This window comes from Ovis canadensis, chromosome 4 (assembly GCF_042477335.2).
Source record: "Ovis canadensis isolate MfBH-ARS-UI-01 breed Bighorn chromosome 4, ARS-UI_OviCan_v2, whole genome shotgun sequence".
In the NCBI taxonomy this organism is placed as follows: domain Eukaryota; kingdom Metazoa; phylum Chordata; class Mammalia; order Artiodactyla; family Bovidae; genus Ovis; species Ovis canadensis.
This window is the reverse complement of record NC_091248.1, coordinates 59,608,139-59,630,451: the sequence shown is the minus strand read 5'-3', so window position 1 is coordinate 59,630,451 and position 22,313 is coordinate 59,608,139. Positions and strand designations below refer to the sequence as shown.

The window sequence follows — 22,313 nt, the reverse complement described above, 5'->3', positions numbered from 1 at the left end:
TCAGTTTGTGCAAAGCTACTGAGGTGGTGTTTTTTTTTTCTAATTTGCCCCCATTATTTCACCATTATGTATATTACCTCATTATTTAAAAACCACTGATTTTTATTCATTGACATGTGGGTTAGCATTTCAAAATTATGATGGTAAGATAATCCTGACAATATATTTAAGATTTTTATTCCCAGAGTAAATGTTTTATTCTGGGAATGTTTCCAGAAACACTTTAAATTATTATCCTTAATTACCATAGTTTAGACAGTATCCCCAAAAGTACTGTCCTTTATCAAAAAAGACTTTGCAAGTTACTTAACACTAAAATTGTATGTTGTATTATTATCTCTTAGCTTAAAAAATACTACTGGATTGAGTTTTAATATAGTTAAAAAGAAATCAAATTCTCATCAATGTTTATTAGGCATGTGTGTGTGCATACTAAATTGCTTCAGTCGTGTCCAACTCTTTGTGATCTATGGACTGTAGCCTGCCAGGATCCTCTGTCCATGGGCTTCTCCAGGCAAGAATACTGGAGTGGGTTGCCATGCCCTCCTTCATTTATTAGGCACTTGAAAGGAAATATATTGATTCTCAAAGTCTTTAGTTTTTACACAACACCTGACATATTGTTGGGATATTCATTAAATGTTGGGAAATTAAATAGAATTTCAATTCAATATGCCTTGATGAACCAAAGGATGTTTTATTACAAGCCATATCTTTTTATAAACTGAAAAAAAATCTACTAGATTATTCACTCTTGACAGCTTGCCTTTATGTACATGTAGGTAAATTATTGAATTCTGCTTTTCCAAATTCCCTTCAAAGCCCTGGGTGAGGAAAGTAAAACCATTTCTGAAAAACAAACAATCCAATATAAAGTAGGATATTTATTTTAATATTTCTACTAATGCTTTAAATATTATTGCATTAATTGTTTAAAAAATAATGTTCAACTAGTTATTATCATTGTTTTTGTATCTATAATGCTCTAAAGCTCTGCTATAAAGATAAAATATATTTATTCTCTTTGACATTCTTGTTAACTTTCTTATGTGCATTTCAGATTTTTGCAGATGGCAGGTTTTTCCCAAGCATTGGGAGAAGAAATTACAGTTTAGTTTGAAGCAGTATTCCTTCTGCCAAATCTTTCTTCTGCTGTTTTGATTCAAGCATATGCAACTATAAATTGAACACAGACAAGAAAATGTGATCTGCATTGTCAAAGATCTGTTAACTTTAGAAGATATGCTAGATAGGACAACTTAGATTGAAATATTGAATATGTATACACCTGCTCAAAGAAATTATATTTTATATGAACTGAACATTTGTTACCCAATGAAAATTAATTTCATTTTTATGAGAGACATTTACATAAGAACAGAGCCTAATGAGATCCAAACAGCTGTCAGTTGCTGACTTCATAAACAAATCAACACCTAATGACTGAATGAGTTTCAGAATAATTGAGTAAATGTAATTACAGTCACTGAAGGTAGAAAATACAGTTTAGTCAGCTTTCATTTAATCTAATTCCTCAAGTTAGCTAACTATCAAGAGATGACTCAGTGGTATTTTATTTCGCTCCAGAAGTTTATAACGCAGAAGGGAATCAAATAAAGAAAAGACTGTCAAGTTTTACTGCGTTTGAAAATCTATAGTTTGAATTTTAAATGCAGGTCAACTTCATTTCATGATCCACGAGGCAGTAGTGGTACATCCAGACTCAATCCAAAGTGCACAGGATTTTCTTCTTAAGAATACTTAATTTTGAGAGACAGACAGAGGCAGGGAGGAGGAAGAAGAGAGAGAAAGAGAAAATTGGCAAATTAAATATTTGTATTGGGGGTGATATTTAGCAGTGACGCAGCTGCAAATCAGTGAGATCACACCTTGTGTTCTCACATGTGATCAGCTGGAGATTGCTCACACAACTAATTTTTTTTTCTCACTAAAAATGAAGCCAATATTCAACCTCTTTCACTTTCTTTTCTGTTAATTAACATCAGCACATGAAACTGTGGATTGTCATTTTAAATGGAATAATTCACTTTAAGCATTTTATGTTAATGAAATATCTTTTCAGGAGTTCAGAGATACATGTAAGGATAAGTTGTTTATAAAAAGGATTTGGAATGTGTTTAATGTGATTGTTTAGAAGCGTAAATTAGGTCAGATTTCTGAAACCCTCCAACCCCATTTTAATATTTGAAACATCAAAACTTCAAAATAATATATGCCATGGGTTTCACATAAGCATGTGATTATAAAGAAAATAAACTATCACCTCTGTCAGCAAATGACCAGAACAGTCATTAAATTTTTGAGCTGGAAGGGATCCTAGAAATCAGTTTGCCCAATCTCCTAATTTGAGAGGTGAGGAACTAGAAGCTCCTGAAGGCTTAAATTTCCCACTAAAGGTCACACAGCTGATAAATTGCAGAGCCAGGGTCCTTGGGGTCAAGTCCCCTGACTCCTAACACATTCTTTACTCCATTACCTACAGAAGTCAGAAACAGGGTGCCCTTTCCCGGCCTTGTCCGTCCACTCATCAATTCATTTTTTAGCAGACTTTTTTTGTACACTTATTTTATTCTGTTCCTGTGCAAACTACTGAGATAAAAAGATAGCTCTGTCTCCAAGAGAACTCACAGTCTAGACACCTGTGACCCTCAGCTTGACTCAGATTGTATCAGTCTTAAAAGAATATTGTCATCCCTTTAAACGACAGTGGTGCAGGAGTCTTAATTTACTTGTCTTCTGTTGGGCTCCAAGATAATGTCCCTGCTTTTATAGTAAGCTTTTCTAAAACACATTTCTTAATTGGGCTATGAAAATTGTGATGGCTATTAGATTACAAATATAAACTATTACCATGGAAGGGGACATCTGTCTCATTGTATTTTCCAGGAAGAGCACTGATATGCTGCAAACCTGTGTCTACTGGATGCATCTCAGTGAATCCTGAAATTATCCTACTATGAATAAAAATGCAACATATCAACCACATATCATTAGTAAAATAAGCAGTAAAGGCTTAGTCTGGATTTTAACAGTCTGTTATGTACTTAGGGAGTATTTAATATGTGGATAATTGATCCAGTAGACCTTAATGGATCATTCAGAGCCATTAAAATCAAGTGTGTCTGTAGCTAGTGTACTTGGGGAGGGTTTAATCAATTGAACTGAGCATGCACACCTATTCTGCACATTTTTTTTTGTTTGTTTATTCTCTCTTGTTTTGCACTTTGACCAGATAAAACTGGTCATGGATACCTGAAACTTCCTAGAGGTGAAAAGTATGATGTGATTTTAAAAGCACATTTTGTGGTAGTAAATGAATGAAAACCCTCTTGGCATTTCTCTCAGAATGTCTTCTTTAGACTTTATATCTCATTTGAATCAGGGTCCCAAGTGTTTCTCTATGTGTAACAGACTGTTTAAGTTTTTATCTCCACTTAACATAACTTGTCCATGAAAACCAAGCAAGTTAATGTTTTAGAAATAATAAGCAGAATTTAGCAGCCAGATGTTCTTACTTGGAAAATAGTACAATGTCACACCTCCTCTCAATCCCAAAACAACACCTGCAAACAAAACTTTTGTTTTATATTGAGAACCAACTGGAAGTCTTCAAATAACTACTGATACATTTATTGTTAAGAAACTGCATTACTCTAAGATAAACACTGTGCATTTTCACCTGTGAAAGACAGTTTCATATAAATATTTATTTTTTTAAATTAGTCTATCTTCCTTTTTTTTCCTAGCATAAAAACCCTACGCAACAACAGCAACAAAATCTGATACTGTATTTTTCTTTAAAATGTCTCAAATTAAGACTGATGTAAACAGATAAGTAGACTTTTCTTCATTATGGAATTGTTGAATCAGACAGTAACTGAGCGGAAATTAAACCACTAAAGAAAAATGATTGGCATCAAAATTCAAGTTCCAAAGAGTTAGTTCTCTGGAGAATTTTGAACTCTGACATTCTTTGTATGACCCCATGTCATGTTTTTATTGCTTTACCTTGACTTGTTTCTAGGTCCAGTGCCACCCGCTTCCGTTGGAGTCAGAGCTATTACACAGCTCAAGACGAGTGGGCTCTAGACAGCATTTACATTGGGCAGCAGTGCCCCAACATGTGCAGTGGGCATGGCTCCTGCAACCGCGGCATGTGCAGGTATAAGTGTCAGAAGAGACGATTGACTCTGCTTCTCTGGGTGTGTGTTTACAAGGATACCACAGCAGGTGCCATCAGACTTCTAGGGATAGCCTGATAAATAATGAAATAGCCAAAGGAAAATGATCCTCCTTTCTATCCTTATTTTAGATGTAAAAGGTATTGTTGCATTTCAACAAGTATAAAGCCATATATTCTAAACCTCAAAATGCACCCTCCTGGGTTTACATTTCAGAGTTTATCAGCTAGCCCTAAAGTCCTCTTTTTTAGTTAATAGAGCTTGGCTATTGCCTCTCCTTCCTTCCCCTGGTAGTCTTACAGCACAGGTCAAACAGCTGCTGCACACTGTCCTACACCACTTCACCAGAAGCGCAAGGTTGTGTACAGAGGGAGATGGTGATTATCACTAGTGAGGATGATAGGAACACATTTGGATACTTAGAGACTCTAAAAAAGACATAATTTAATCAGAAGGAGAAACTATAAAACATGGTCACAGTTAAGTGTTGGGTAAGCAGACAAACATTTACATGTGACCTTTTAAGCCTACAGGAAAATTTCACAATCCTTCCCCTCTACCCAGCCACACATGCGTATACGCCCATATCTTTCTTCATTATCCCCATTTCTACCATTATAGCACTTTCTTTTAAAAATGGATTCTGTCCGTTTTTCCCCATGCGAAAAACTGAAGGTTGTTACCACCATGTACAAAGACTAACAGTGTAATGAAAAGTCTAGTACAGATGCTAATACCTGAGCAAAACTGAGACATAGGGAATGTTGCAGGTCAGATGGCTGTGGCAGTCACATACGAGTCTATCACTTGTTCACTCAGCCCTCCTCTCTCATAGGTGTGACCAGGGGTACCAGGGCACTGAGTGCCACCCAGAAGCTGCCCTTCCTTCCACAATCATGTCGGACTTTGAGAACCCGAGTGCTTGGGAGTCTGACTGGCAAGAAGTTATTGGGGGACAAATTGTAAAACCTGAAGAAGGGTGTGGGGTCGTCTCTTCCGGATCATCTCTGTATTTCAGTAAGGTACGAGGGAGAGCCAAGAGTAAGTGATCAGGGCAGTGGCTGTTTCAATATGTGACTGATGTTATGGAGCAGTCTGAACTCAGAAGGTACAAATGTGATACAGTTTAATTTTTTCCCACTTTGTCTGCTTTTGATTGAAATTGAAGGTTACTCAGTTGTGTCTGACTCTTTGCAACCCCATGGACTATAGAGTGCATGGAATTCTCCAGGCCAGAATACTGGAGTGGGTGGCCTTTTCCTTCACCAGGGGATCTTCCCAACCCAGGGATCAAACCTGCATGAGCATTCTTTACCAGCTGAGCCACAAGGGAAACCCAAGAATACTGGAGTGGATAACCTATCTCTTATCCGTTTTTCCTTCTGCTTTTGATTGGACTTTGCCAAATTCCTGTGCCTTAACTCCATTTGAGAAACTCTTATAGTTTTATGCTTGTCTTTGCTTACTACAAATCCAGGTAGGCCAGTCTAAAATTCCTGCCCCTCTTGTACCTGATTTAAAGCTCATTGCTTTCCTTTCCTCCAGTGCCAGCCACGCTTGTGTCTTGAGGGGCTTTGAGTGGGGCAGGGTCTTGGCCCCTTCTCATCCCAGCCTTTGAAGGGTGTGTGAGCATGTGGGTCTGGGGGTAAGGATGTGAGTGGTGGTGCAGTTTAGAAGTTAACAATAGCAACTCTGTGGCCAGACTGCCTGTTTCAATCTGATCTGCCACTTCCTAGCTATGTGACTTTGAACAAATTCCTTAACCTGTCTGTGGCTTGGCTTCCTCATTGGTTATATATATATATATCTCATTAGCATTATTATGCAGGTTAAATGAGTTAGTACTTGTAAATCATATAGAACAGTACCTAACACATGGAAAGTACTTCTAGAAGTGTTTATTAAACTTGGATTAATAAGTTTATTAAACTTGTTAATAGATTGACATTAATCCCAAGAATATGATTGGAATAATGAGGGGTAATGATGAAGGCAGAGGTATGCAGAGCTGTTCCAGGGGAACTAACCAGCTGTCCATCAATAGCAAACATCTCAGGTCCTATTTCCACTCAGTTTGGTGGCTGCTTGTGGTGTCTGCTGATGTGGGACCATCCTAGTCAACTTGGGCTGCTATGATAAAATGCCATAGAGTAGGGGACTGAAACAGCATTTTCTTCTCACAGTTGTGAAAGCTAGAAAGTCTAAGATCAAGGCACCAACAGTTTCAGTGTCTAGTGAAGGCCTGCTTCCACACTTGTAAGATGGTCATCTTTGCATTGCGTCCTCACAGGAGGCAAGAGAGAGCATGCATGCTAAGTCGCTTCAGTTGTGTCCAACTCTTTGCAACCCTATGACCTGGAGCCTGGCAGGCTTCTCTGTCCATGGGATTCTCCAGGCAAGAATACTGGTGTGGATTCCATGCCCTCTTCCAAGGGACTTTCCTGACCCAGGGATCGAACCTGCGTCTCTTACATCTCCAGCATTGGCAGGCAGGTACTTTATCACTAGCACCACCTGGGAATCCCCAAGAGAGAGCAGAGAGAGAAAAAGCAGACTCTCTTGTGTCTCTTCTTATAAGGGTACTAATTCCATCTCTCCACCTTCATAACTTAATTACCTGCTGAAGGCCCCACCTCCTAATACCATCCCTTTAAGGGTTAGTCTTCCAGCATGTGAATTTGGGAACACCTTAACATGAAGTCCATAACAGAGACTCCAAGTATAAGTTTATCTTGCAAACTTCAGCTTCCCCAGTGGAAGCAGACAGATCAGTATACACCAACGAGGGACTGAGATGCCAGCCAGCATCCCTAAGTCTGATTCTCTTGGAACAATCCTAACACACATTGCTTGGTGAGGAATGGAGTTGAGAGAACTACCTCCCTCTCCTCCCTTGCTACAGTCTAGGAAGGACATTCTTTTCTTCCTCTCTCCTCCAGTTCATCTCTTCATACAGTCTTCAAAAGGACTGCAGAGAGGAGCAGGTCCAGCTCTCCAACCTGAGCAGTTTATGCAACCATAATTATTACCAGCTCTCTTTAGAATGTGAAGTGACTAGTGCCACTTCTTTCCAGCAAAGACTATAGCCACCAATTCTAGGACAATGGGAAATGTTTCATTCCACATCATATAGCAAGTACATAAAGGTGGGTGATATATCATAGGGCTGATATGTTGCAGAACCTGTTTGGGCAGAAATCCAAAACACATTAATTTATGCAAATATAAAAATAGGTACAGCTTTTGTTTTTTGATACAGGTGCAGAACAAAGAATTAGCAAGTAAACAAGAGAGAATGACAGAAAATCAGGGATGGATTCCATTAATGATATTCTTATCTATTGACATTGAAGGTTCCCTGGTCATTATTCTTAGAGATGATACTCAATAAGTGACTGATACACATTCTATAGATGTGAATACACAGTCTAATCCTGCAGAAATGGAAACATTGTGTCTCTGATACCATCAGTTCTAAAACAAGATGATGAATCCTTGGGCTTCCTTGGTGGCTCAGATGGTAAAGAATCTGCCTGCAATGTGAGAAATCTGAGTTTGACCCCTGGGTCAGGAAGATCCCCTGCAGAATGGAACAGCTACTAACTCCAGTATTCTTGCCTAGAAAATTCCATGGATAGAGGAGCCTGGTGGGCTACTGCCCATGGGGTCGCAAAGAATCGGATGTGACTGAGCAACTAACACAAATGAATCCTTAACCAGTATGTACCCAAACAGCCCAGTAAACATGTGTGTTAAAAAACACAAATATTTTAAACATACAATATTTCTTCCTCTTAATTAAAGATGATGTCTGGAGTCAAGCTACCTGGCTTTGTACCTGGGCTCCAAAACTCATGTATCGGTTTACCTTGCAGAATTATAACATTTTTCTGTGTCGCATTCCACTGTGAAGTGGGATGTTGGGAGTGAGTTAATGCAGATAAAGAATAAAGGATAGTGTTGGGCACATAGAATTACCATTATAAGTGTTCAGTTCAGTTCAGTCGCTCAGTCATGTCTGACTCTGCGACCCCATGAATCGCAGCACACCAGGCCTTCCTGTTCATCACCAACTCCTGGAGTTCACTCAAACTCACGTCCATCAAGTCAGTGATGCCATCCAGCCATCTCATCCTCTGTCGTCCCCTTCTCCTCCTGCTCCCAATCCCTCCCAGCATCAGAGTCTTTTCCAGTGAGTCAACTCTTCGCATGAGGTGGCCAAAGTATTGGAGTTTCATCTTTAGCATCATTCCTTCCAAAGAAATCCCAGGACTGATCTCCTTCAGAATGGACTGGTTGGATCTCCTTGCAGTCCAAGGGACTCTCAAGAGTCTTCTCCAAAACCACAGTTCAAAAGCATATAATTGTTAGCTATCATAATTACAGTTTATGAGAATGAATTTCAAATTGATATCACTGAATATTTCCATAGGCATGCCCTGCCACTAATAAAATAAGCATTTCAAAAATAAAATCAATCTCTTCCTCCCATACCAACTTTCTCTGTAAATTTTTGTCAAGATATCTAAGGATCATAGATTTACTTTTTTTCTCTTGTATCAGTCAGACCTGTTTTGAATTCTAAGTGAGAGAAACTAGCTTAAGCAAAAAAGAAGGAAATTTAGTTCTTGTAATCAAAACAGGGAGGGCTTAGATGAAACTGGCCACAGAGATACCTGGAACCAGAAACTCAAATGCCCACAGAACTCTCTCCTTAAGAGGAGACTCTTTTTCAGGTCAGCAGTCACTGTGAGAGGGGCCGTGGCCACAGAGCCCTATAGGCAACTCCATGGAAAAATGTGACTCAGTTTCTGATTGACTGATCACATGTACATGAATGGTATCATATGATGGGCATGGCCAGAGGTATATCCTCACTCCATTGGCAGAGAGGTGGAATACACAGTTTGACAGCCCCCACCAGCCAGCATGATTGAAGTAGAGAATGGATAATAACCCAAAGGAAGGGTTCCTTAGAGGTTTGAAGTCAATCTAGATTCATTTCTTTAAAAACATGCTTTTGCCTTGTCATTCTTCCATCACCAGTGTTCAGGACAGTCTCCAGGACTGCTGCCCTAACTGCATAACTCATTTTCTTTTTCCAAACATGAATCCTTTTCTCCAAACTGGAAACTCTCCTCATTATCCCATATGTTGCCAGTTTCCCTCTTTGCTTAGTCTCCACTGCTTTCCATTATGCCGTCCACCATCTCTGATATCCATATAAAACTTTTGCCCAAATCCTGCTGCTTCTGATGCGGAATGTCAGCCTCTGCGTACTGATACTGAATCAAATCTCAGAGATGGAATTCTGAGTGAAATAGAAAAGAACAGCTTTGTTGCTTTGCCAGGCAAAGGAGGACAACAGTGGATTCCTGCCTTGAAAAACTATTCTGCCCCAGGAGGATTTGGTGAGGAATTCTATAGCGGTAGTTTAAGAGTGGGATTGCTGACCAAGATTAGGATGTGTGTAGAGCCTGCACTCCTTTATCCTGGTCTTGTGTAGTTTCTTGATGCTTCTCTAGTTCTTTTAATCTGGCCTCAGTGGTCTTCTCTGGAATGAAGAATGCAGATATCTTCCACTTGGTGGGGGTTTTAGTTCTGTAAAGAATGCAAAGATATTGTTATGTGTTTCCTTTGAGGCAGAAGGAGGACTCTGCCACAAGGTTGCACTATTGTTCATTGTTCCTCCTTTGTCTCTGCATCCTCTCCCTTCCCTGACTAGCAACTGTTTGAATCTACTCTTTGGGATTCAGGGAAGGTCATGAAGGCTGGCAGAGAAGGCAATGGCACCCCACTCCAGTACTCTTGCCTGGGAAATCCCATGGGTGGAGGAGCCTGGTAGGCTACAGTCCCTGGGGTCGCTAAGAGTCAGACACGACTGAGCGACTTCACTTCACTTTTCACTTTCATGCATTGGAGAAGGAAATGGCAACCCACTCCAGTGTTCTTGCCTGGAGAATCCCAGGGACAGAGGAGCCTGGTGGGCTTCCGTCTATGGGGTCGCACAGAGTCGGACACGACTGATGCGACTTAGCAGCAGCAGCAGCAGCAGCAGCATGAAGGCTGGAATCTGTTCCCTACGAACAAGGAACAGGGGACATGGAAAGGCTTTTGTACCCAGGAGCCCCACAGGGTCCTGCTTGGTTTCACTTCCATGGGGATTTCTGGGACTATGGCAGACGACATTGATCTCTCCTTTATTTGACTGCCCCTCTCATTGTCAATGTTTCTTACATATATAGATCATATTTTTATTTTTATTCTCACAGTACCCAGCAAAATGCAGAATTACTGACTGAGCCAAACTTCTAGATAAGATGTTCTACTCAAAAATGCATGCCTTGCATTAGGTATTTACATATCCATAAATACCCTTGAGACTGAATAGATTGGAACCTTGATAAGTGATCAGATGACCAAGTGGGATTTAACAAGGAATAGAACTTGGTCTGTAGCTCTAAGTTGTCATTACTTTCCCTGCTTATGTTTGCAAACTCTCCTTTCTAGTTTGTTTTTACAACACATGGTATTGAGTTTGGTATAATTGGCAATCAATAATTATTTGAAGAAAGTAATGAATGAATTGGAAAGAAAAGTGAAAACAATAGGAAGTTCTAAAGAAATGTTATTTTCAAATAAATATAGTAGAATTATTTTTTTGCTGGCTTTTTGATTAAAGATGACTTTCAGTTCAGTTTAGTCACTCAGTCATGTCTGACTCTTTGCAACCCCATGGCCTGCAATATGCCAGGCTTCCCTGCCCTTCGCCAACTCCCAGAGCTTGCTCAAACTCATGTCCATCGAGTCAGTGATGCCATCCAACCATCTCATCCTCTGTTGTCCCCTTCTCCTCCTGCCTTCAATCTTTCCCAGCGTCAGGGTATTTTCCAGTGAGTCAGCTCTTCGTATCAGGTGGCCAAAGTATTGAGTTTCAGCTTCAGCATCAGCCCTTCCAATGAATATTCAGGGTTCATTTCCTTTAGGATTGACTGGTTGAATCTCCTTTCTGTCCAAGAGACTCTCAAAAGTCTCCTCCAACACCACACTTCAAAAGCATCAATTCTTCAGCACTCAGCTTTCTTAATAGTCCAACCCTCACATCCATACATGACTCCTCAAAAAACCATAGCTTTGACTAGACAGACCTTTGTTGGCAAAGTAACATCTCTGCTTTTGAATATGCTGTCTAAGTTGGTCATAACTTTCCTTCCAAGGAGCAAGCATCTTTTAATTTCATGGCTGCAGTCACCATCTGCAGTGAATTTGGAGCCCAAGAAAATGAAGTCTGTCACTGTTTCCATTGTTTCCCCATCTAGTTGCCATGAAGTGATTGGACTAGATGCAATGATCTTTGTGTTTTGAATGTTGAGTTTTAAGCCAACTTTTTCACTCTCCTCTTTCACTTTCATCAAGAGGCTCTTTAGTTCTTCTTCACTTTCTGCCATAAGGGTGGTATCATCTGCATATCTGAGGTTATTGATATTTCTCCCAACAATCTTGATTCCAGCTTGTGCTTCCTCCAGCCCAGCGTTTCTCATGATGTACTCTGCATATAAGTTAAATAAGTAGGGTGACAATATTCAGCCTTGATGTACTCCTTTCCCAATTTGAAACCAGTTTGTTATTCCATATCCAGTTCTAACTGTTGCTTCTTGACCTGCATACAGATTTCTCAGGAGCCAGTTAAGGTGGTCTGGTATTTCCATCTCTTTCAGAATTTTCCACAGTTTAATGTGATCCACACAGTCAAAGGCTTTTACATAATCAATAAAGCAGATGTAGATGTTTTTCTAGAACTTTCTTGCTTTTTCAGTGATCCAGTGGATGTTGACAATTTGATCTCTGGTTCCTCTGCCTTTTCTAAATCAAGCTTGATCATCTGAAAAGACAAATTTAATGGAAGACAAAACATAAAGTTTTGTAAAGTGTTTTAGAGGTTTTATTATAAAGGCTCAATATTTTAAAGACATTGCCTTTAAATTTTGTATTATTTTATGTAAACCCTAAAGACATTTTAACCTAAAATGTCAGGGAATATTGGAGCATATTTTCCACTCTCCAGCAATGAGAAAATCTTTAGTCTAGTATCTGAACACACATACACTCACATTACATGTCTATGTATACATAAATAGATAGATATAAATGCTCCTTGTTGTTGTTTGGTCGCCTACATGTCTTGACTCTTCGTGACCCCATGGACTGCAGTGCACCAGGCCTCCCTGTCCCTCACCATCTCCCAGAGGTTGCCCAAGTTCTAGTCCATTGCATCTGTGATTCCATCCAGCCATCTCATCCTTTGACGCCCTCTTCTGCCTTCAGTCTTTCCCAACATCAGGGTCTTTTCAAAACAGTTGGCTGTTTGCATCAGGTGACCAAAATATAGGTCACACATATCTACACATACACATAAATATGTTGATCATAGTATGATAGAAAAAAACTACAAACTATGTGTTATATCAGATTCTAAGTTCTGACAGAATGGTTTACCATGAGCCATTTCTTTTTTCTTTTTTACCCCCTTTAAAGCAATGTTCATCTTTTCAGGTCACTGAACAAAAGAAATTGATTTGTGCTACTCTAGAAAAAAACATCTTCAGTGCCACACCAAGCATTTATATGATATTTTTCACCATTTACAAAAATCCCACAAAATACTCTCAGAACCATTATAGAGCAGTACCATAGTCTCCTGGAAAAACAACACTATTCTGTGAATTTTGCAATAGGCAATCATTCCAACCATCTAATTATGATAGCTGGATTTTTATACTTCTCCTCATCTTAGATCTTTATCCTTCTGGCTCATTTCCAAATGCCAGGGTTTTCATAGAATTTTGTTGGGTGGGAATTAACCAGCTAGATTCTTCTCAAAATCATCCTGTATTGATCCTGAGGCATGAAAATTCTAGGACAGATTATAGTAATCTCTGAGGTGTTTCATAGTTACAATATGTCAAGTCAATAGCAAGAAAAATGAAAGGCACATCTAATATGCTGAAAATGCATATTACTATTAAGATTTCTTCTAATATGTACATAAAATTGAGAGTTCCAAAAAACGAGTTCCTGTCTCAGGATTAACCTCAATTTTCTTTTTGCTGGCACCCTTGTCTATTTTGGGATCTTTTAATTGGCTTTAGATTTATCGGTAACTGTGTACCCCCATAATTATCACCAAGTATTTCCCCTGTGACTTCTAATAACTGAAACCCTTTCTTAATTAACTTAGTGGATTAGAGTAGAGTTTAAATTATAAGTGTGAGGGATGCTTTGCTCTATATTATGTATCCTATCTCAGATTTTCTTCCAAACTTAATTGAACTTCTGGAAAACTCTCCAAGACCAATCAGTGCAATCCATGGATTAGCTTTGGCAGATTTGATTTGGGTGAAGGAATCTTATCAGCAAACTTTTTTTCAATCCTGTTAGCATGAAACTATTTACAGATAAATGATGACAAACTTGTCGATTTGTGTCTAATACCTTGCAACAGAACTGTGACAGGCAGGGGCACTTCCTGTGACACTAAACAAAGGAAGCAAGTTACCAGATTTGAAGAAGTTTTTTAACATTTTTAAGACACAGAGATCATTTAGTGGTTGCAAAAACTTATTTAGTGATCCCTCCCACCTTCTGTTTCCAAGAGAGACAGACAGGCTGACTGACTGGGAGCCCAAGAGACTTAAGTACTCTGTTCAGAAGTTTCTGTCTTACCTGTTTCACTTCAGTTCCCAGGTAGGAGTAGGGTCAAGGTATATGTATGCAGAGATTACTCCCTCAAGAAAGCATACCATGTGCTAGGCAAGTTATGTAGCATGTTATTTCACCTAATTGTCACAACACCCTATGTGGAAGGTATTATTACCCATATTGTCCTTTTGAGGAAAATAAAAGCTCAGGAAGGTCACACAGCTAGAGAACAGCATGAATCATGGGCTGAGATTCAAACCCAGCTCCAGCTGATTTCAAAGTATGTATATGATCTTTCTGCTCCATGACTCTGCCTGGAGGAGATTTACAAAGGGAATACTAGAAGTGTTTTAATTAAAATGAGTTTTGCTTTGTTATTAAAGACTTTTGAATACTCTTTGGTGTAATTAGCAGTTCTCAGGGGTCTCATAATCAAGTCCTGGATATTAATAGAATGTATCCAGAAACAGTTAAATAACATGACTTGCTCCTCTCAACAATAAAGGAGAACATGATCAACTTCACATAGAGCCAGGATGCTCATACAAATTTGAAACTGAAACAACAAATTGCTCCCAGATAATTGGATCTGTGATTTCTCTGTTCTTTGGAAAGGCTGGGAAAAGACAGTTGGTGAGCTGGGATCTGGATACTTCTTGGGTGGACTTTGTCCAGTTCTACATCCAGATTGGTGGAGAGAGTTCTGCATGCAACAAGCCTGACAGCAGAGAGGAGGGTGTCCTCCTCCAGTACAGCAACAATGGGGGCATCCAGTGGCACCTGCTGGCAGAAATGTACTTCTCAGACTTCAGCAAACCCAGGTAACCAGCTCCGATTGCCTTCCATTGATTTCAGGAAGGTTAAGGGTGATGTTAGCTGTTGTTTAAAACATTGAGTCATTTCAAGGAGCGATAACTCTCCATGATATAACACAGTTAGATACGGAGAGAGACCAACCAAAAGCATTACTTCTAAGGCACACAGGGGAGAGGCAGAAACCAGAGAAAGCCAACTGGGTCTAACAAGAATCATAACATCCAGAGAGAGAGTCAGGGATGGTAGGTGGGAGGTGGAGCCTGGTGAGGTTCCCCCTATAGAGTAGAAAGGGAATTGATAATGGGGGCAACTGGTTTAAACAATTTGAAGCTATTCAAAGTATATTTTTTCTAAGGAATAGCATTGTTAATCTGGAAATTACTGAGAATTCAGGAAAGTAAGAAGATTACTATATAGACGAACAAAAATTCAATAGCTTTTTAAAATTCCAGATATATTCCATTTTTATTTAAGGGAATTTTTCTTTAGGGCCTATCTTACCACATTTGTGAAGAATTCTATGACACTAAAATGGTTAAGAGATTCTGAGTTGGAAGCTATCAGAAGACCCCATGATGGAAAATACATAAATAAATATAAGGAATACGTTTAACAATACTGAGAATCTCTGTAAAGAAAACTTTAATAAAACTTCAAAACTTCTTTCAAATATATAAAAGTGAACAAATAAATGGAAAATAATACAGCATCCTTGGATAGGAAAACTGAACATTATGATATGAAGATATCTCTTAATTTATATTTTATACTATAGCAACCAAAGTCTTAGTGGTATTTTTTTAGAACTTTTTGTCTAGAAATATAAACTGACAAAAATAGTTTAAACTTTTGGTTAAATATAGAGGGATACCCTACACGATATTGTAATATATTATATAACCTACATAATTAAAGTGGAATGATACCGGTGCATAGATAGAACAATCAAGTCAAATGACCCAGAAATTAACTCAGATATACATACAAACATTTATGAAAAAAACACACATCAACTATCAATGATAAAGAAATGGTCATTCAATCAAATGGTGTTAGAAGAAGGTGGGTGGGCTCTTGAGGGGAAGTATCTATATAGATTGTCATCTAACATCTCAGATGATAGTGTTAAAGACTGGTTAAAGATTTAAACGTTTAGATTACTATCTGATCTTGGGAAAAGACCTAAACTTTCTATACATAAATTCAGTAGAATTAACACGCGTGTAACACATCCATTTCAAAGGGAATAGAAAAAATAAAAAAGAAACTGAGAAAATATTTGCAACAAATATGAGAAATAGAAGATCAGTGTTCCTGTAAAGAGCTCATACAAATTATCAAGAAAAACACTAAGATCCAGTAGAAAAATAGGTAAAAGAAATGAGTAGATGTTACAAAACAAGAAAGACATATGTTTAATAAAATACAATTAATATCCAACCTCTCTTGCAATAAAAATGATACCACTTTTCAACAGTCAGATGGTCATTTTTTAATAATACAAAATGCTCTTTCCACATGGAGCAGCAAGACAGGTGCTCTCATGTCATCCTGCATGCCATTATTCCAAGAAAGAATCCTGGAAAAATCCTTTGGATTTTTGGAAAAATCAAGAGCCTTAAACATGACCATTTTATTTGGCCTGGTAATTCCATTTTGAAGAATCTTCTCTAAAGAAATAAACTGAGGTGTCCATAAAACTATATGCATAGATTTTCATCACAGAATTATTTGTAAGGAAGGTGAGATAAATAGTAGCACATCTGTGTGATGAAAAATTATATAAATGGTAAAATGATCTTAACTAAGTTTACAGACATGAGGATGTGCTTATGATATAATGTTAATTTTTAAACTGTAAGATACAAAATTATACATATAATCTCATCTGTGTAAAAGAGTACATGCTTTAATGATATACAGCAAACTGTTAGCAGAGGCCAATCTCATGTGGTAGATCATCAGTGATTTATGTTTCATTTTTACTGGTTATTTATATTTTCCCTCAATAAAGTAAGAACTGTTTTGAAAAAAATTAATGCTATTTTAATGCCGTAATATATAAGGGAGCAGTTCTTTCTAAGGATTTCTTTAGAAATGTTATGACCATTGTCATGGTAGTCAAAAGACATTGTTCAGTTAATCAAACTCAGTTGAAATATCTGCCTCCAAAAGATACGATAACAAATGGAGAAACCAGGACCAAGACTGAACTTGCTTACAACTTTAAACCTCTTGTCTAATTTGTCTAAACATAAGACTCTTCTCAAAAATACCAAGAGATCAAGAAAAACTAGACTTTCTCTTGTTGCTACTAGTGTTATTTTAACAGCTGCTAAAAAAAAAAAAAAAAAAAAAAAAAAAAAACAGAGTTTTTCCTTTCCTGGCACTAAATGATTTGCTTTTATGCAGATTTGTCTATCTTGAGTTACCAGCGGCTGCCAAGACCCCCTGCACCAGGTTCCGCTGGTGGCAGCCTGTGTTTTCGGGGGAAGACTATGACCAGTGGGCAGTTGACGACATCATCATTCTGTCCGAGAAACAAAAACAGATCATCCCAGTTGTCAATCCAACTTTACCTCAGGTATTTCTCATTATGTCTGAACTCCAGGATGACATAGAATTATAAAACAGGATGGGATTACTGACTCCTCCAAGGATTTAGTGCTTGACACTTGAACATGTAGTTTGGTTTTATGTGTTTGCGCTAATTTTTTTTTAACCTCTCTATGCTACTCTTTCACAGATTATTTAGATGTTAAAAAATGTAAAAAAAAGACTAGAAAGTTTGTCCAGTTCATTAAGCGTGATTATTAGTTTGTTTATAAAATAGATATATAGTAGCAAAATATTTTCAGTTGTTAAATAATCAGGAGAAAAACTTCATGGCAGTTTAAAAAACAGTTTGAGAGTCTGATTTATTTTCATAGACACACAAATAGTACATGGTAATACAAATAGTAGCATGTCATGAACTGAAAATTCCTTTCTTCTTTTCAAAGCTATCAAATTGCCTTTCTATGTTGTTTGTATTGTTTCTATTAGAACTTTTATGAGAAACCAGCTTTTGATTACCCTATGAATCAAATGAGTGTGTGGTTGATGCTAGCTAATGAAGGAATGGTTAAAAATGAAACTTTCTGCTCTGCCACGCCATCAGCCATGGTGTTTGGAAAATCAGATGGGGACCGATTTGCAGTAACTCGAGATTTGACTCTGAAGCCTGGATATGTGCTGCAATTCAAGGTATTTATGCATAAACTTCTTGCAGATTAAGGAGCAACCATCTTCCAGATTTGTGAATGAAATTCACAAAGAATACAAAATGTTCATATTTCTGTTAGTGAAGGGACTCATCTGAACAGTTTCCAACAGTCTTGGAATGCCAAAGCTTTTTAGCTCTATCCATAAGGAAAACAGCTTGTCAGTTTTTAATGAGCCCCAGAAGTAGCTGTGTCACTGTATTTCTTTAAGTGCTCGTGGAACTCTATCAGAATTAAAAAGAAAGACTACTTTGAGGATTTCAATCTGATTGTGACTTAATGAATCCCATCCCATGCTTTTGGATGGTAATGGATGTGTTCTCCTTTTCAGCTTACTAGTACTTTTTAAACTTGCAAGTAATTTTATGTTTTTACTATGGGGTTTTCAAACAATTTCTTTTCCTTTGATTCAATAAATTTTTACTTTAATTATCATTGTTCTCTTAAAAGCTGCTTATTTTTCAGTGCTGTGATAACATGTCAACATGGATAGCAAGTATTTACTTTGACAAGCTCTTTTTTCAAAACCCTAATCAAAATTTCATTGTGTTTATAATAAAATCCCATTGGTGAATTCTAGGGTCAAGAGTAATGCATTTTTAATGATCCAGCACAACTACATGCTCCTTACATAACGGCAGGATGCAGATGCTAAATAATTTATAAATGGAATTATTAAAGAGATCAGATGTTTATGGGAAGCTCTTCAAATATAATTTCCAGAGGTCTGTAAACAAGGCAGTGAGTCATAAATAAGATGATTAGTGAAATGTTATTCTTCTCTGTTTAGATTTTGATGCTAAATTGCCATGGAAAACCATTAATAATGGTGTACAACTATATTAATTTGTTGGTACTGCCTAAAATGGGAGCAGAATAACAGCAAAAGCAATACATTGTCAGAACAGTATGCTGTTTCTCACCTGGCACTTTTTCTAATTAATTAGCCACAAAATCATGATAGTGTAGGTGTTGAACTCTGTAAGATGGTATTCTAAAGTTTAAAAATCTAAATAGAGAAAATATTATTAAATGTTTCAAAACATAATGCAAAATGCCTAAGGAAAGTCTCAATTCTCGAATTATACCAGCAGAAATTGTTGATTTGTAGCTATCAGTTGATAATAGGCAGGTAATATGAGTCATTTAGGAGTTGTTAATGTATATTTGGAATCTGTAATAAGAACTTGATGTTATTTGTCCAAAAAAGGTACAGTGCTGGTTAAGTTTTGATGACTGCCTGCCTTGTGTCAACACTAAGTGCTAGGAATACAGAGATGAGAAATGTAGCCAAGCCCTCAAGGAGTTCAGAAACTAGCCAGTGAGCCAGAAAAGTGAACAGTTGCAGTAGAGTCACTGGAGTGCTGTGGTAGAAAGAGGCTCTGATGCTGTGGGAGTGCCAGGGAGTTCCTGGCATATGGCAGGTACTCCAAAATTATGTTAGTTAAATGGATAGATGGATGGATGAGTTGAAATAGGAAGTTTCTGGAAGTACAGAGACTTAGCAGACTGCAAAATGGAGGGGGTGGGAAATTTCAGTTAGAACAGAGTGTGCAACTATGTGAAAATATAGGAAAGTGCAAATGAGAATGGAAATGTTGGAACTTTGAGTTTGGAGTACCCGCCACAGAGGTAAGATAAGGTTGATTCTAATGGGCTTTATATGATACACTAAGTCACTTAGATATTAATCCAAGAGCAATGAGTCATGGAAGATGTTTAGCCCATTGAATGTGAGAATCAGATCTGTGTTTTAGAAGGATCATTCTATTGACTTAACAGGAGAAAAAACTATTCATAAAACCTCTACTATGTTCCAGGCTTCTTTTTAGGCTATGAAAATAACTAGGAATAGAGAGTTTGACAAAGAAAGAACAAAAGAGAACAGATAGAACAAAAAGGGCAGATGCCTTGAAGTAGGAGTGTGCTTGGAAAAGTTTAAGAAACCACAAGGACGCCACTGTGACTAAAGCAAAGTGAGGAAGGGGAGACTGGTAGAAAAAAAAAAAAGATCAGACTTTGACTTTTGCTCTACATAAAACGGGCTTCCCTGGTGACTCGGATAATAAAGAATCTGCCTGCAATGCAGGAGCCTTGGGTTTCATCCCTGGTTCAGGAAGAGCTCCTGGAAAAGGGAATGGCTACCTGCTCCAGTATTCTTGCCTAGAGAATTCCATGGACAGAGGAGCCTAGTAGGCTACAGTCCATAGGGTCGGTTATGACTGAGCAACTAACACTGTACCTACACTACATAAAATAGCTAGCAGAAGAGTGACATACTCTGACTTAGAGTTTTAAAAATCACACAGGTAACTGAGTTGGGAGTACACTGGCAGAGTCAAAGGCAGAGATAAAAAGACTTCCAGGCAATTATTTCAGTGATCCAAGTAATAGATAATGGGAACTTGGACCTGTGAGATAGTGGAGGAGGCAGAGATATGTGCTCACATTGCTGAGTGTATTTTGAGTAAAGTGACAATGCTGCAGAAGTAAGAAATGAAGAGGCCAGACTAAGGCATAGCCTGGGACTCTAAGTAGATGGTTCTGAAAGATGTTAAAGGTGCACAGTCAACGGGTTTGGGTAACCTATTGGGTGATAGAATGGATTCTAGAATGACTCCTACATTGCTGGCTCAAGTCACTGAAATCAGAAATTCAGGAATAGGAGGATTTGTTTTAGGGTGGTGGATGATGAGAAGACTTGGACCTGTGGATTTAGGGATGCCTGTGGATTGCTAAGTGTTTCCCAGGTGGTTCAGTGGTAAAAGAATCCACCTGCAGATTCGATAATAAGAGATGCAGATTCGATCCCTGGGTCGGAAGGTCCCCTGGAGGAGGAAATGGCAGCCCGTTCCAGCATTCTTGCCTGGGAAATCCCATGTGCAGTGGAGCCTGGCAAGCTACAGTCCATGGGGTTGCAAAGAGTCAGACATGACTGAGCACACATGCTCATGGATTGCTGAAGGACAAGCACACAAGAAGCAGTTATGGACGTTGTTCAGAGAGCCTGGGAGTATCTGGGAGTCATAGGGATTTAGAAGGCATCTGAAATTATGATTGTGAATGAGATTAGGGAGCTTGTATGGAGTAAAAAGGTAAGAAAGCCAAGAATTGAATTCTAGAAAAATCAGCAGTTAAGAAGCAGGCTAAATGGTCCGTAAAGAATAAAATCACAAACTTGTCACAGAACTGAAAGCTCCATTGACTTACCTACTTTAGCCATAAATCTAAGACAGATTAGATTAACTATGTGTGCCCAGGGTGACTCCTCTCACCACAGGCCAGCCAAAGGCTATGCTAACTAACAAGTAATGTAATAAAAGGGTTTATGTTACAAGAGGTGATCTTGCATCTTAGAGGGTCAAGTCTTTATTTTCCTGATATTTAACTATGTAAACTTAGATAAATGAATCACAATAAAATTGCCACTAGCCATATTATAAATCCTTCTGAGAGATGCTTTCTAGCTCTGAGCATGGAATTAAGGAAAATATGTGTTCTTCCCATTTTTGACAGACTGACTCAAGCTCCTTCACAGTCACAAGGATGAGCTGGTTGACCTCTTGAGCTCCGACCTAATTTTATTTGCCTAGGGGCCTATCTTTCCTTCATCCTTTATTTTTTGGTCATGATTATGCTCTCTTGAGTTCTTCAATGTTTTCTATAAAATTTGACTATTCTTAGTTATAAAGCCTTATACAATCCTGTGATGGCTCCAACCAGCAAATGAAATAACATGAATGGATCGTGTGCTCTAAGACAGCATGTGATTAAATTTCAGGAAGAGTTTGACATTTACAACTTTTAAAAAATATAAACTAAAACAGTAATACAATCATTTATATATTTATTAATTTAGAAAGAAACTGTCCAAAGCTTTAGTAACATTCAGTGCTGTGTAAAACTGATTCATTTTAATCTAAGTGATTAAAAATGAACACATATAAATAGGAAATTCACAGTTTCTACATTTTGATTCAGTAATACTACTCCTAGATATTGGTATGCTTCTTTATAAAGATTAGAAGAGAAAACAGAAAAAAATGGTTGTGCTAGGGGCTTCCCTGGTGGCTCAGTGGTAAAGAATCTGCCTGCCAATTCTGGAGAAGGAAGTGGCAACTCACTCCAGTATTCTTGCCTGGAGAATTCCATGGACAGAGAAGCCTGGGGAGCTACAGTCCATGGAGTCGCAAAAAGTTGGATACAACTGAGTGACTAACATACACACACGCCAATGCAGGAGACGCTGGTTCAATCCCTGATCCAGGAAGATCCACATGCCTCGGAGCAATTAATCCTGTGCACCAAAACTATTTAGCCTGTGCTCTAGAGC

General features: G+C 38.2%; 1 protein-coding gene across 1 annotated transcript in view; it reads left to right on the top strand.

The window, feature by feature from the left end:
• The window catches only part of RELN (reelin), a 538,096-nt gene that overhangs the window by 404,760 nt on the left and 111,023 nt on the right, over nt 1-22,313 (top strand). Inside the window, exons 23-27 of the mRNA XM_069587839.1 lie at nt 4,046-4,183; nt 5,038-5,224; nt 14,517-14,722; nt 17,130-17,301; nt 17,763-17,963. Of these exons, the coding sequence (XP_069443940.1) occupies nt 4,046-4,183; nt 5,038-5,224; nt 14,517-14,722; nt 17,130-17,301; nt 17,763-17,963 (904 nt within the window). The remainder of the gene's footprint in view (nt 1-4,045; nt 4,184-5,037; nt 5,225-14,516; nt 14,723-17,129; nt 17,302-17,762; nt 17,964-22,313) is intronic.